The sequence below is a fragment of the Eptatretus burgeri genome, chromosome 2, assembly GCF_056783735.1.
Source record: "Eptatretus burgeri isolate ZD-2024b chromosome 2, Ebu_testis_v1, whole genome shotgun sequence".
NCBI lineage: Eukaryota > Metazoa > Chordata > Myxini > Myxiniformes > Myxinidae > Eptatretus > Eptatretus burgeri.
Genome location: NC_140962.1, coordinates 13566407 through 13581975, shown reverse-complemented (window position 1 = coordinate 13581975; position 15569 = coordinate 13566407). Strand labels below are relative to the sequence as shown.

Below are 15569 nucleotides of genomic sequence, written 5' to 3'. Positions count from 1 at the left end.
AGGTCCCGTAGGTGAGATATCTTTGTAAGTACATGTGTAGTTAGCCCAAACCCGTTGTATAGAGGGAATTTATGTGATCCATCCGGGCTGCGATGCTTTGAGTTAGCAATTTTTTTCTGTTTGTCTTTTATTTCGAACAAACAGCATCTCAACAACCATGCCAACCACGCCACCTCCACCATCTTCGCTACCACATCTTCGCGACTCGCCATTCAGTAGGCCCTGTGCGGTTACGATCTCCGGGAACAAACAAAAACCAACAACGATGCTCGGGTTTTCCCGCCTGTTTCTCCCGTCGAAATTCTCCTCACTCGGTGTGGGGGAAGTGCGATCCGAGCTGGGGGTCAAAGGTGAGAAAAGGTGGGGGCCTCTTTTTTGGGGGAATAATTCCCTGGCTCTGAGCCAAGACTGACACCCCTGGCCCCCGCACGGCGTGGGGTCGAGGGGGAGCGAGAGGTCACGCCCCCCTTCGAGAGGCTTCTCCAAGAAGCTCGAAGGGAGGCAGGGCCCAAAACGGGGCGGAGCGAAGGGCGGAGCGAAGGGCGGAGCGAAGGGCGGAGCGAAGGGCGGAGCCACGCGCTACAAAAGGCGGACAGGACGGACCTTGAGGAGTTGTTGGTTCGGGTTGAGTTGGTTCTTCGAGGCTTCCTGTCTGCTCGTCTTGTCGGGGGAAGTCCTGTGCCCGTGGCTTGGTGAGCGGCCTGTCGCGAAGGCACGGACTGGAGACTCGGCAGCGCCGGTTGTGAGGTGGACCTGCGCGTCCGGCCGAGGAGTGCCGGAGAGGGTTCGCCGGCCGCGAGAGAGGTCGGGGCCAGGCGCGACCGCGCTGACGGTCATGGGAGAGGGGCTCACCGGCCACGAAAAGGGAAGTCGTGACTTCTTTTTCCTTTTCCTTTGCTTTTTGTGTAAATGTCTGTGGGTGGCGCCGTTCATCAAGTAGTATTGTTTTAAGTGTTGCCGTGTTCGCGTATTCGGTCGTAGCTCTGCATTGTTGTTGTTGTTTTAAATTGATATATGTGCATTCCTGATTCTGTTTGGCTGTATATGTGTGCTCTGTGTCTGTGAATAAAGTGCTTGTGTGAACTTGTTCCCCGTTTCGCTGCGTCCTTCCCTTTGTTGAATCTCCATCTTGCTTCACGTAAAGGGTTCGTAGTGGGCTTAATACGCCCGATAAGTAATCGGAACCGTCGAGGCCGACGATAACACCGCTCGGTTATCCCGATAGTACGGAACGGACTGCTTAAGCGGCCCGTGTCCGGAGTCGACCTGCGGCGAGGTGCGATCGCCCGGTTTACCATCCGCGTGGGTACTTAGGTAGGTCGAGTTTGGCGAACAACCCTATCCCACGCGGGTGGCCGATTGGCACGATCGTGGTGAGGCTGAAAGGCGTTGGTCCGAGAGGGTCATGACAGAATTGTCCGTCCAGTGGGCGACGTGCCGCGATTCGAGTCACTTGGCCGATCGCACTCCGGCGGGCACGAATTCGCGACTGTGTATGTATGTATATGTATATGTATATATGTATATATATATATATATATATATATATATATATATATATATATATATATATATATATATATATATATATAATCACATTCCCCATGAGTACGTGCCATGTGATGAGTTTCAATTTCTTCTTTGGTGCAGTTTTCGGAGATCGAGGTCCAATTTTTTTTTTTTTTTTTTTTTTCCAACCTGGCTGCCACACCATGTGATATATGATGTCATAATTATCATTGCAACATTTTGCAACCCCCCCCCCCCCCACAATCCCATGGCCAATGCCTGTCTTTGTCCATGCCCCACTTACTAAGTTCTAACAAAAATAAAATAACTTCTGTTTAGCCACCCCTAATGGCATTGTAAATGCCGAACTCTGTACAAATATTTGGTCCCTGGCAAAATTCCTTATCCCATCCCCGAAGATCCACTTAAGAGGAGAGACAAGTAAATCTGCCATGAGCCCCAATGCAGCCTCAGGCCAACTCTCAAAGGTCCTCGGCATTCCCAATGGGCAAGTCCAGCTGCCTACGATCAATGAAGAGGTGGATGGTGTAAAGGGATACACGTATCCTAATGTATCCTATCCTTTATCAACCTTTAAACTATCCCCAGGGCTTTCCAATATACCTGTCTCCAAACTATGGGGGTTCTAACAACCATAATTCCCATCTGCGTTGGTGCTCATCACTAGTTTGGGCCTGACCCACAAATTTTCCTTCGTGTCCTCGCACAATTCCATGGCTGTGCAGTGTGGCTTCACTGGCAGGTGTGCCCACCTGCTCAACTCACCCTATGGCACGCCTGGAATTCCGAGGCCACCTCCAAGCCGACCTGCTCTCTTTCTGAACTATGGAGGCCCTCTCTGGCTCTCCCCCCCCCCCAATACCCACCATGGTAGTTGGTACACTGGGCCCCTTCCCTTGGATACCCGTGCCTATGATACACACTAACAAATGGTCCCCTGGACCCACAGCCTACTCTGGCCGACTAGCTCCCAGCGCCAGAGGGTACCCCTCCCCCCCCCAACCTCATCTATTGCTCGATAGTGCTCCTTTGCCCAAATAGGGACCACTTTTAATGCCCTTATTGGCACAACTACTCTTGCACTACCTCAGGTGAACCTCTGCATTTCTGGAGGTGCTCTGTCTACCTCTCCTCCGCCTCGAGGGTTGGCGTGATCCATGAGGGTGTTTCGTCGCCCTTGTAGGGTCTCAGGTGGTCTGCATCGATGATCCGGGGGAGGGCCGTGGCCCCATTTTGATTTTAATTACCCCCGTCACTGATTTGCACCAAGATGACCCCTGGGCCTGCCAAGGTGCACCAGGCACCAAGTGCACCTTGCACCAAGCGAGGTGAGCTTTGAGCATCTGTTCTTCCTCCCCAGGGTATTGAAGAACTAAATCTTCATCCATGGGAGTACTTGCTCGCCTGGCTCCGGTGGTCGTAGCTGCACTTCATTTCTTGCATCGGCGTCAGGCGGAGTTGATGGCGTCTGGCAGAGTTGATGTCTGACTGCACAGCAAATTGACTGGAGCCCGTAGCTCATGCACATACATGAGCAGTGTTGGGCTTCATGTGGTGGCTCCATGTTGATTAGTTTGAGAGGCCATTAACAAATATGGGAGACGTTCATCCCAGTCATCATGATGGTTGGTGGTAAATAGGTTTTGTTGTTTTAAGTTTTATTAAACCTTTCCATCATCCTGTCAGATTGTGGCCTTAAGGGCGATGTCCTGGTTTTCCAAATTGACAGACTGCACACTTCTTTTAGCAATTGACTTTCAAAATTTCAGCCCTGATCGGTATTGCAGCACCTCCGGAATCCTGTGCCGACATAAATCCTTCCACGAAGGCCTGTGCCACAACCCTGGCGTCTTGGTTGAGGAGTGCTTAGGCCTCAGCCACTTGGTGAAATGGTCCATAATTATGACTATCCACCTATTACCATGGTGAGTGGGGGGCAGTGGTCCTAAAATGTCCATAGCTACCCACTCAAGGAGAGCCCCCATTTGGTGCAAGTGAAGGGGGGGGGTCTCATCCTCTGTGCCAGTCCTTTTTTTTTTGGTAGCACAGGTGTCACACATGCTTGGTGTTGGCTTAATGGCTGGAGTGATGGGCTTGGGATCCTAGGGTCCTGAGTTCAAATGCTGCTTGCTGTTGAATTAATACCAGGTGGGGTTGACTCAGCCTGTCGTCCTGAGGTCGGCAAAACGAGTACCAGCTTGCTGTTATCCTGTGTTGGAGTGGCAACCTGTCCAGGATTGTGCCCAATAGCCCAGGAGACTGCTTAGGTAGCACCAATGATCTGCACAGAGAATGGTTCCGATGGATGTGTCGGTGACACCACTCCTGTATGTTGCACCCCATATTCACCCAACGGAACTGCTGGCGGACCAGAGATATTGTTTTTGTCCTCGCCAAATGGCTGCCAGGGCAGATGCTGTGTACTTATTCCAAAATTGTGGCCTTGAATTGATCTGGAACTATCAACAGCCAGGAATTTTTCTCTGAGGGCATTTCCACCCATTTGCAACACAAGATGTCTCTCATTGCCTTGGTTTCTCATTGAGCCCGGTATGCTTTTGTTCATGCTCTGCGGTTTGTGGGGGGGGGGGGTGACTTCCTCCCCAATGGGTCTCTTACCTACCCAGACCCACTCATACACTGGTCCCAGCACGGGTTCTTCCTACTGGGTTATGCTTCATGCCAAATTCCTCATCTGTGGTTCGTGGATAAACTGCCCCTACTGCCCAGCCTTCAGGGACTAGGATATTTTGGGCAGAGTCTGCCAATTGGTCTCGTCCTCATATCTCGTACAAAATTTACAGTTTACTTCTCAATGAGAGCTTTGAGAAAGTTTGTCGGCATTCCCATGAGCCTTCATGTCAATGTGGGTCACATTAAAATTTTACTACTGGAACTTTTTCAACCCCCTTATAATATGACCTTCAGTTTCCTTGGATCATAAGAGCCATTGCAAGGAGGAATGGTCAGTTCAAAACCACCCTTACAAGTATGGGTGGAAATGGTTCATTGCAGACATCATAGCCAATAACTCTACGCATGGTGCAATAATTTTGCTTAGCCTACTCATGACCCAATTGTAACACCCCCCCCCCCCCCCGTGTGAGGCAAAACTGCACCCAATTCTTCCTGACTTGCATCAATGTCCAGGATCAACATCCCATAATCGGTGGGGTAAGCTAAGATGTGTATGGATGTCACCACCCCTTGAGTTTGAGGAAGGCATCATTGCTTTGATTATCGTGCTTTTGACTAGGTCGGTGAATGTTTCCCTGAGGTGCTAGGTCTTGTAAGATGCTATCATCCCCTGATCCATTAATTGAAAGAAGTTGTATTGGGAGGGAGAAACACAATCTTGATGTTCTTGCTCAGGTCACATATGGATGGTGGATGGCTGGAGGCATTGTTGAGGACGATGATAATTTTGAAGTCGAGATTTTCCTTCCGGCAATATTCGCACATCTTTTCATGCATCTTGCCTGGAAAATATTGGCAGAAAATCTTTCCAGTCATCCATTCCTTGGATTTATTAAAATGATGGACAGAGAACCTGTCCTTCACATATCGTTTAAGTGCATAGGGATTGGTGGAGAGATGATCATCATTGGCTTCAATTTACAATTGCCCTCGGCGTTGCTTCCCAACAGAAGGGTGTATTGATACTCCACACCCTTAAACCCAGGTGCCGCCTTCTTCTGAGATAGGAACATCCTTGCCATCATCCTTTTCCAGTAGAGTACGGTCTCGTCGACGTGGAATAACTCTCCCTCGATCTCCTTCAGTGCGCTGATACTCAGCAACACCATCCTGGTCAGTGGAAGCAGCTTCGCCTGTCATTTTTATGATGTGGAAGCTGTTTTGCTTCCTGAAGTTGGCAAACCAATCAGAACTAGCACGAAATGCCTTCGGCTCACTTTCATTTTTCACCAAATCTTTGTACATGGAACGAGATTTGGCCTGGGTCAAAAGCATGCTGACCGGGATATTTCATCGATTCTGGTCTTTGATCCAAATGCTCAGCATGCGTTCCATCTACTCCATCACCATACTCCTTGCATCAGACATCTTCTTGGCACTCGTTGAGGTCCCAGATTTGGCACTTTCTTAGGTTTTTCTGTGCATTGTCTCTGATGGTCCAGATGGTGCTCTCGCTTAAACCAAGCATGCAGCCAACTTCAATGACATGCTCACCTCTATTTAGGCATTCAATAACCTCCAATTTGATGTCAATCATGATAACCTTCTGCTGCTTCTTGGGTTTGGAGGTATCCTTGGATGTAGCTGGATGGTTATTGGACATTTTGGTCTGCAAAGGTGTGTAACACCATGAAAAAAGTAAAAAAAACACAAGACATTGCAGAGATCACATATGCACAAGACAAAGTTCACCTGGACAAATCTTCAAAATTGTGCGTGAGAAGAAGATGCTGATGCTTTCTTCCCATGCTTGAGGTTGGTTTTGCCCATGCATTCTGTACACCATGGCCACATGATCTCGTAAATTACAAATTACTCCAGCCAGTGTTGAAGCACGTTATTTCAAATATAGTCTGCGCACATAACAAAAATAAGTGTTGATTATTCTTATGCACTATTTCAAAATTGCGTTACGCAAACGCGTGGAGGTGACTGTACGATACAATAGGGAAATTTTACACAATAATGACTACTCGACTGAATAATAATAACACTACTACTGAATAATTCAGGTGTGTCCAGTGTGTGCAAGAACTTGACTTGATACTGCACTGCCTCTTCGTTATTAAAGCTGATAATATAATTTTGTTGAAAATCAAATATTTTAAGTAACTTCTGTGTTTCTACGGTAGTGCAGATGTTTATGCCTGCACAATCCCAGGCTGGGCATCCTGTAGTTTTGAAAGTGTTTTCTTGCATCTCCTTTTTCCAAGAGGATTCCAACGGTTTGCAATATGATGGGGGTAAACTACTGGTAGGGCTGAATTCTATATATATATACATATATATATATATATATATATATATATATATATATATATATATATATATATATATATATATATACATATATATATATATATATATATATATATATATATATATATATATATATATATATATATATATATATATATACACAATACGTATGTCGACTGGCAGCAGAAAACTATTGGTAGATAAAACTTGGACCAAGCAATGCTTATAATACCAAGGCTTTATGTTCGAGTTTGAGCTGGTCAGTGATTGAAGGTTGTTTTTTTGTTAAACGAAACATTTTGAGCAAAGTATAGATTTAACAACCCTACATACCTGGATAGTAAATTTTCGTACAAAGTAGGAATACAACCTTTCTCGTTGACTGATTATAACTTTGCAATTTAACTCATGCAGAAGTAAAGTGAACTCTCAATTCAATGATTAACCTCCTTATTATGAATGATAAACCTGCCAATCCTTAACCTTTTTTTTTCTCTTTTCTTTTCTTTTTGGCCTGGTAAGCACTCAGAATCCTAAAAGTTAACTGCCTATTCTTCTCTTCTATAATATATCATGGGCTGCATTAAAAAAAAACTTTCACATTTGTGTATTTTAAACATCGTCCAATTATTGTGTGCAATATAACTTAAAAAAAAAAATAAAAAAAACATTATCACCTTTATTACCTCCACCACCGAAGGTGAATGGAGGGTGTTTTCATCCCTGTTTGTCTTGGTTGTTTTTCTGAGCAGCATATCTGAAAAAGTTGTGGGCAGATTTGGACAAAACTTGGTGGACAGGTTGGGTGTGTGTCAAGGACAAATTGATTAGATTTTGGTGAAGATCCAGATACTAGAATTTTGTGATATTTTTATTTTTATTTTCCCAACATTGAGATGGTGCCAAAAATGATATATAGCATGATATTTCAAAAAGTTGTGGATGAGTTGAATAGCTGACTAGAACAAGCAGATTAGATTTTGGTTCAGATCCAGCATATCAGTTGGATACAAAACCTAAAATGGTTCAGCATGGCAGAGGTACACGCTCTACTGAGTGCCGTTCTAGTTTTCATCTGTAAAAGTAAAGGGTTCTGGGATAGAATGTGGAGTGATGGTGGCTTGAAGCTTTTACATTGTCCATAATCTGCTGTGAGGAGACTGAATATCCAATTTGTTTTTATAACCACTGAAAAGTTTTGCTTGTTGCGATAGTTGGGTAGTAAGGCTTTTATCAATGTGATAATCTCCAAAGAAACAAGAGTTGTAAAACAAAAGGGGGTTGGTGGGGGGGGGGTAATTTAGTGAAATGTTATGTTGATGATGGATGCATGTATTCACATGCTCAACAGCTTATATATATATATATATATATATATATATATATATATATATATATATATATATATATATATATATATATATATATATATATATATATATATATATATATATATATATATATATATATATATATATATATATATATATATATATATATACACACACGTATCCACCCAATCCCACCCATCAGCATCTTGACCCTTTCTGCTCTCCCATGCACATATAGTCCAATATTTGATTCTCATCTGAATGTAGGAGCTTGCAAAGGGGATACAAGAGTCTGGATGCCAAACTGCTGAAATCGGTTATGCCAATCAGTTTTTGTTCTTAACATGAAGTATATTAATCTTGTGCATATGTTATGATTATTGTTTATAATTTTCCATGATGTGCATGTCTGGTGTTACACAAGTGATCCAATGCTTCTTCCATTTATGTTGTTGATGTTTTGTCTGAATGTCTCCTTGTTTGTAGATTTGATTTTTCAAGTTTTCCTTTTCCATTGTGGGTGGGGACACACAATCATGAATATCACATCTTAAATAGTTTATTCAAAAATTGACAAGCTGCATGGGATCCCACGATCTGGCACCTTGTCACATCTTTCAGCCCTTGTTTACCCATGTTGCAAACAACTGCAGTTCCTCTTTTTACATTACTGCTCCCACTCCCCATCCTGTTGTGATGAGAATCAATTTTTTGTTCTAACCATGAAGCAATCTTTATGAAAACCATTCACCAGCAAAACTTGGCACAGACGTTGGTCTGTGGGGGTGGGGGATAAAAAAATCTACCCAGTCACATTTTCCCACAGCAGTGGGTGAGCTTCCTGATTCCATCGGAATAAAAGTCATGCTTGTTTCAACCTTTTGATGAGCGGAAATATTTTGACCCCCTCACTTAATATTGAGATGAAATTCCACACTGCCTTTCCAGTTTAATATGCAGCAATGAAACATAATATAGCATTTTCTTTTTTAATAAAATTTTTATTTGTCCAGAAGCATAGCAGCCTACTTCTCATTCAAGTGATCTCAGTGGATACCTTGCGATTGCCCAGCACTTGGCAATGGTGTGTTGCGACTGCCTGATTGCTTGCAGGTTACGACTTTGCGGCGGTGCTGGCATGGTTCGCAGAGCGAGTAGATCGCATCATTCTATTATTTGATGCGCACAAGTTGGACATCTCCGATGAGTTCTCCGAGGTCATCTGCTCGCTACGGGGACATGATGACAAAATAAGAGTTGTCCTCAACAAGGCCGACCAGGTCAACACTGCACCCTTCACTTGCTGTTCTGATTTTCATTGCTAAAATGTTTACCTTTAAGATTCTAATACAGCAGACCCTCCCCGTTCGTGGGGGTTGAGTTCTTAGGAAAAACCCCGCTTTGGGCAAAACCGTGATATGCAAAGTTAAGACCTTATGGGGAAATAGGGTTAGCGGAACTAACTAAAATTTCTCAACTAGTAAATGAAAAGCACTTAAAATTGTACTTGCTAATTATGGAGAGTGTTGGAAGTTATTGAGTCGATGTCCCTGGCTTAGGCTCGTCAAGGTCATCAGACTTTGTGAAGAAGGTGATCTTTGCCTGCTTTGCCTTGTTCTGCGTGTCCTTGTAGACCTCTGTTTAAGGTGCCACGACAGCATCCATCTTGTGCTTGAATTTCAAGCCCCTCTCTATGAAGACTAGGGAAAACCTTTCACGATATGTGCCTCATTCTGCTTTATCCCAAGTGTTCTCTTTCACACTCTTCAACTTTATCTTGTTCACCTCTCCTGGCTTCCAAACACATTTTCACTCAAATTAAAAAAGAAAAATAATCACCAACTCATTCTGACTCTTATTTTCTTCCTTTCTCTTTTCCTCCCAATTGAACCAACCTTCCTCATAATTGAATTAATTTGCTTTTCGTTAAAATCTTTTAGTATATGTATATAATATTGACCGTTTTTACAGCCATTTTTCCCTGCTGTGCAGGGGTTGGGCTTTTTCTTGAGGAAATGTTTTATGGCCGGATGCCCTTCCTGACGCCAACCCTGGTCGCCTCTTACGACACAGGGATATGGTACACCTATTCTTACCGGGGCATACACTGGTACTCATTTCGCCGACCTCGGAAGGATGACAGGCTGAGTCAACCCCCTGGTGTTAATTCAGCAGCCAACGGGGCTTGAACTCAGGACCCTGGGATCCCAAGCCACCACCCTAACCACTAAGCCAACACCAGGCTATTTTTAGTGTGTGTGTGTGTATATATATATATATGTATATGTATATATATATGTATATGTATGTATATATATATATATATATATATATATATATATATATATATATATATATATATATATATATATATATATATATATATATATATATATATATATATATATATATATATATATATATATTATATAGTTTATTTGCCTTCTTTCACGAACACCCCACAATGACATGTGATTGTCCGTGCAGCATATATTGAAAGAGCAACTGGGACTGCGATGGAGGGCAGCGTGGGGCTGTGAGTTGAGATGGCAATGCGGGGTTGTGTATTCCTCCATGATAGAGCGGGAGACCTACGCCGAGATCGGCACATTTTACCACAATGGAGCAAAACCCGATGCGGAAATCCACGTTTGTGGCGGGCCTGCTCTATACTCTTTGCAAAAAGATGAACTTTAAACTGGGAAATAAATGATTGATTCATTGTTACCCTCACATTCTGCGAAAGGTTATGTTTTCGTCGGTGTGTATTTATTTATTTATTTATTTGTAATCTTGTGATTCGTATAACTCAAGTATTAAACCGAATTGCATGAAATTTGGTGGGATGATTGGTTATTAGCCAGGAAGCATTCAATTAGATTTTGGGATTGTTCGGGTTCAAGGTCACGAAAAGGTCAAAATCGTCTTTTTACGATAACGGTCAATTTTTATTCAATTTGCATGCAACTCACGCCAAAATGTTCAGAATTCAATGCCTCATCTTGTGATATGCAATATGACACAATGACGCCCATACTCTTGTTACCGGTTAGGGGTCAAAGGTCGGGGGTCACGACCTTGAAAAATGTGGTTTTTGTCATAACGCGGTCAATTCTTGTCCGCTTTGCATGAACCCAGCACCAAAATGTTCAGAATTTAATGCCCAATCTTGTGACACAAATGGCGTCATAACACATGTCACCGGTTGGGGTAAAATGTCGGGGGGGGGGGGGTCACACCCTTGAAAAATATGCGGTTTTCGGCATAACTCAGTCAATTCTTATTCGATTTGCATGAAACCAGCATCAAACGAGATTACCTTCTCTTGTTGAAACGTTGTATTCACCGAGCTTGCGTGTGAAGACTCGCCAAAACGACGTGAGTTGATTGTTGTTTAGTCCGTTCCAGTTCTAGTTCAGAAATGTATTCAAACCATTACTATTGAGGAAAGAAACCCAATCTGGAAATTGTATATGCAACATGTATGCAGTATTATCGTTTCATGAACTTTGTGATCCTGCAAATTCTCGAGCAAATCTCATCTCCCACAGAATCAAACTAGAACGGGCACTCATAGAGCGCATACCTTCGCCGCCACTACTTTTTTTGTTCTTGGTATGAGTGTGGGGAACTGGTTTCATATGAATGGTCTTATGACACAAACCACGTATCTATAATGTCATGACCCCCCCCTGACTTTTGGGGGCTCCGGACTAAACAACAATCAACTCGCGTCGTTTTGGCGAGTCTTCACTCGCAAGCTCGGTGAATACAACGTTTCAACAAGAGAAGATAATCTCGTTTGATGCTGGTTTCATGCAAATCGAATAAGAATTGACTGAGTCATGCCGAAAACCGCATATTTTTCAAGGGCGTGACCCCCCCCCCCGACATTTTACCCCAACCGGTGACATGTGTTATGACGTCATTTTGTCACAAGATTGGGCATTAAATTCTGAACATTTTGGTGCTGGGTTCATGTAAAGCGGACAAGAATTGACCGCGTTATGACAAAAACCACATTTTTCAAGGTCGTGACCCCCCTGGCCTTTGACCCCTAACCAGTAACAAGAGTATGGGCGTCATTGTCATATTGCATATCACAAGATGAGGTGTTGAATTCTGAACATTTTGGCGTTAGTTGCATGCAAATTGAATAAAAATTGACCGTGTTATCGTAAAGACGATTTTGACCTTTTCGTGACCTTGACCTTTGACTCGAATGCTTCCTGGCTAATAACCAATCATCCCACCAAATTTCATGCAATTCGGTTTAATACTTTTTGAGTTATAACAATCACAAGATTACAAATAAATAAATACACGCCGACCAAAACATAACCTTTCGCAGAATGCGAAGGTAATTATTGAGCAAAAGTCGTGTGCACACAAATAGATGTGGGAGGGGGAGGCAGGAGAGGATGCATGAGGTGGACAAGACTGATACAGAAGGGAACTCTCATGAGGGAAAACTGGAAATTTGGGATGAGGGTAGAAAAGATTGTGGTTTTGGACTGAGCATGATCTGAGATGGTGGTGAACAGCTCTCTTGAAGGCCTGGAGGGAAGAATGAGATTGAAGAGAATGTAGAAGTTGGTTCCACAGGTGGTATAAATTAAGAAAAAAAAAAAAAAAGAAAGAGGAACAAATGAGTGGAGGTGAGGTGAGCATTGATCCTGGAAATTTAAAGTTTCACCAGAAGGCAGTTGATGGTGGACCATGTGCCGCCCTGGAGAAACCTTGGGGTCAGGGGAGGGCCAAAGCACTGAAAGAGCAGATGGTACAAGACCAAAAAGGAGGTGGTAGAAAACGTACTACCGACCTGTCTGCAATGCCGAAGTGATAGACCCTCAGACTGAGCTTAATAGTGGGAGATTCCAACAATCTTAAAGGCCTTGGTTTCAATGGCATCAAGCTGAATGAGGCAGGGGAGCTAGCCCATAGGGGAGAGCGGTATTCCATCAAGCTGCAGATGAAGGACTGATAGGAGTTCAGGTGTGCCAAGGAAGGACTTTGTACGATGGAAGATGCCCAGTTGGTGGCTAGCTTTGGAGGCAAACTTTGAAATGTGGTTTGCCAAAGAAAGATCATGGCTGATCATAAGACCCAGGAATTTGACTGACACAACTTCCTCAAGGGAATTGTTTTTAAAAAAAAAAAAAAAGTAGATAGGAAGGTTGGACTGACCTTTTGGAGAGTGAGAGTGCAAGATTTCTCAATATTGAAAGACCTATTCCAAGTGTTTGACCAGCTTGTGATGTATTGACCAAGGTCTGAAGAGGGAAGAGGTTGCAGCCTGCCTGACTGAAGGATGAGGGATGTCCTGACAGGGTATTGAGGTAATTGTTGACGTGTTAAAGCAATTTCTGTCAAGGTAAACTTGGTTGTGATCAATTGTGGACTGTCATAATTGCTTATCTGTACACATTTCAGGCAGACAGCCATGTTTTTACTTGCATGTTAGATTGCATCATAAGTTGCATGTCTTATTGGCATACCACACACAAGTGTGAGCCCATGGTAGTTCCTTACTATATTTGTCATCTGCAGGTGGAAACTCAGCAGTTGATGCGTGTGTATGGTGCACTCATGTGGTCACTCGGCAAAATTATCGACACACCTGAGGTTGTGCGTGTTTACATCGGCTCTTTCTGGTCACAACCTCTCCTCATCGCAGACAATCGGCGACTCTTCGAGGCCGAAGCACAAGACTTGTTTCGAGATATCCAAGGGTTACCGAGGAACTCTGCACTGCGGAAGTTGAATGACCTCATCAAGCGTGCACGTCTTGCTAAGGTAATCAGTTTATTGTGCTCCTGATTTTAACAGGATGGTGGACTATTTGATTTATTATTTGAGCTAAATTGAGACCATATGCAAGTAGGAATTAGGTGGTTTGAGGCTAATCCAAGGAACTGTATAACAATTGGCTGAATAGGATGTTTTGACAACATAATTGATAACAATAATAATTATTATTTTGATAACATCTTGGATGGTTTTTCTGGGAATGTTTTTATCATGTTGCTCATGCCTTGTTTGCCTTAACCTTAATCTAATTGCTGTGTTAATATTTTTGTGTTCGTGTTTGCCTCTGACCTTATAGTTTGAAGTCACATTTTGATATACAGTAGTCAAAAGGACACCTTTAATACAGACCTTTTGGGCTCTTGTGCCCATTGGTCTGAGGTTGCAAATATTCATGCAAGTTGTTCCAAATCTGTTTTCCTCCTTGAACACTCTGTGTACATTTCCTGCCTACTTTGCTATGCCATGTTTATCCTTTTGGATTTGGCATGCCTTCAAGTCGACCTGCATATTGTATTCATTGTCATTATGGTGTGATCTTGGCAGCACTGGGAGAGGCACGATTGCAAACAGCCTGCAAAAAATTGGCAAGGCTAGATCTGATGGCTCTTTAGGAAGGTTTTAAATCGTTAGCATGATGCATCGTAGTGGTCAGTCAAGTTGGGTTGCTGTTTGCAATGTCTACGAGTCACAGAAGAATGCAGTGCTGACGGTTGCCAAGTTACAGTTGTGAAGGTGAACCCTTTTGATGAACAGAAAGAAGACCCTTTCAGATTTGTCTCCACTAGATAGCACAGAATATTTTTCATGGAGACCATTATTATTATTTTTTCTTCTTTCACATGTAGCACAAGGCTGTGGATAGCATCTTTGGTTAGGGGTTACCAAGCAAGAAGCAACACCCCCTGTGTTTACCTCTGTTATCGAACGCCATTCTGAAGCAGAACTAATCTCTGCACTTGGTAGCAAGGCAAAAAATTGAGGCGTATGTGATTGCATTATCTACATTTGCCACGAGTTTTAATTTGCAAGTGTCCTTTGTAGGTATTTGTACCATGATATATTTGCTAAAGATCTGGTGCACATCCAAAACGTGCTCTTGAGTTCATTGTATGACTTCCACGTAAAATAATTAAATAAAAATTGCATCTGTATTTGATGACTGAAGACTGCTGCATAATTACATTATCACACCAAATGATAGCAATTTAAGAGATTAAGGAATACTCATTTGCCAGAAAGCTATCAATGCAACTCTTGCAAGACTGCTAATTGCTGTGATTATGCATCGCATCAAACGGCACATCTACATATTTACAAAGCTGAACATGGGGTTAAGCAGTTGGTTCTCTGTCCAATAATGTTAGTTTATGATCGAGGAACAACTTCATTTCAAATTGATGTTATGTTTTGAACACTAATCTGAAAATGAATCTGTCGGTTAGTAGTACTTTCTCTGAATTTGTCCTGATCCTGCACGTGTAGAGATTTTAATTTTTTATTTTACTTTATGCTTTTTAAACCCCCTGCCTCTGGCAGTCAAACAAAATTGAAAATCATTCCAAACCAAAAACTTGCTGTTTTCAAGGACATTGTAAAGGACACAAATAACTTGTGAAATGTGTTAAATAAGGTGGTGGAAAGGCACTGCACTGCATTAATGGTGGGAAATTTCATTTAAAAAAAATTATTTAACCTTTAAAATCTTTTATTTCAATTGAATTGAATATACGTGAACATTGGAGAACGCAAGTTGCCTTTGGCATTTTCGATACCCTTTAGTTTAGCAGGACTTGGACAAAATATTATGACATTGACATCTCGACCAATCAAATTTGCAGCTTGTAGAACCAGCCCATGGACTTTTTTTCTCAAGACTGCATGGGGTCATGTGTTTGACTTTATTCCTTGATTTTTCTGTTTTGTTTGTACCAGGAAGAAGTG

General features: G+C 42.7%; 1 protein-coding gene across 3 annotated transcripts in view; it reads left to right on the top strand.

The window, feature by feature from the left end:
* Positions 1-15569, top strand: part of LOC147031453 (EH domain-containing protein 1-like) — a 77411-nt gene that overhangs the window by 12395 nt on the left and 49447 nt on the right. For all 3 annotated transcript variants that reach the window (XM_085863426.1, XM_085863424.1, XM_085863425.1), the window contains 2 exons: positions 8931-9097; positions 13368-13613. In XM_085863426.1, the coding sequence (XP_085719552.1) occupies positions 8931-9097; positions 13368-13613 (413 nt within the window). The remainder of the gene's footprint in view (positions 1-8930; positions 9098-13367; positions 13614-15569) is intronic.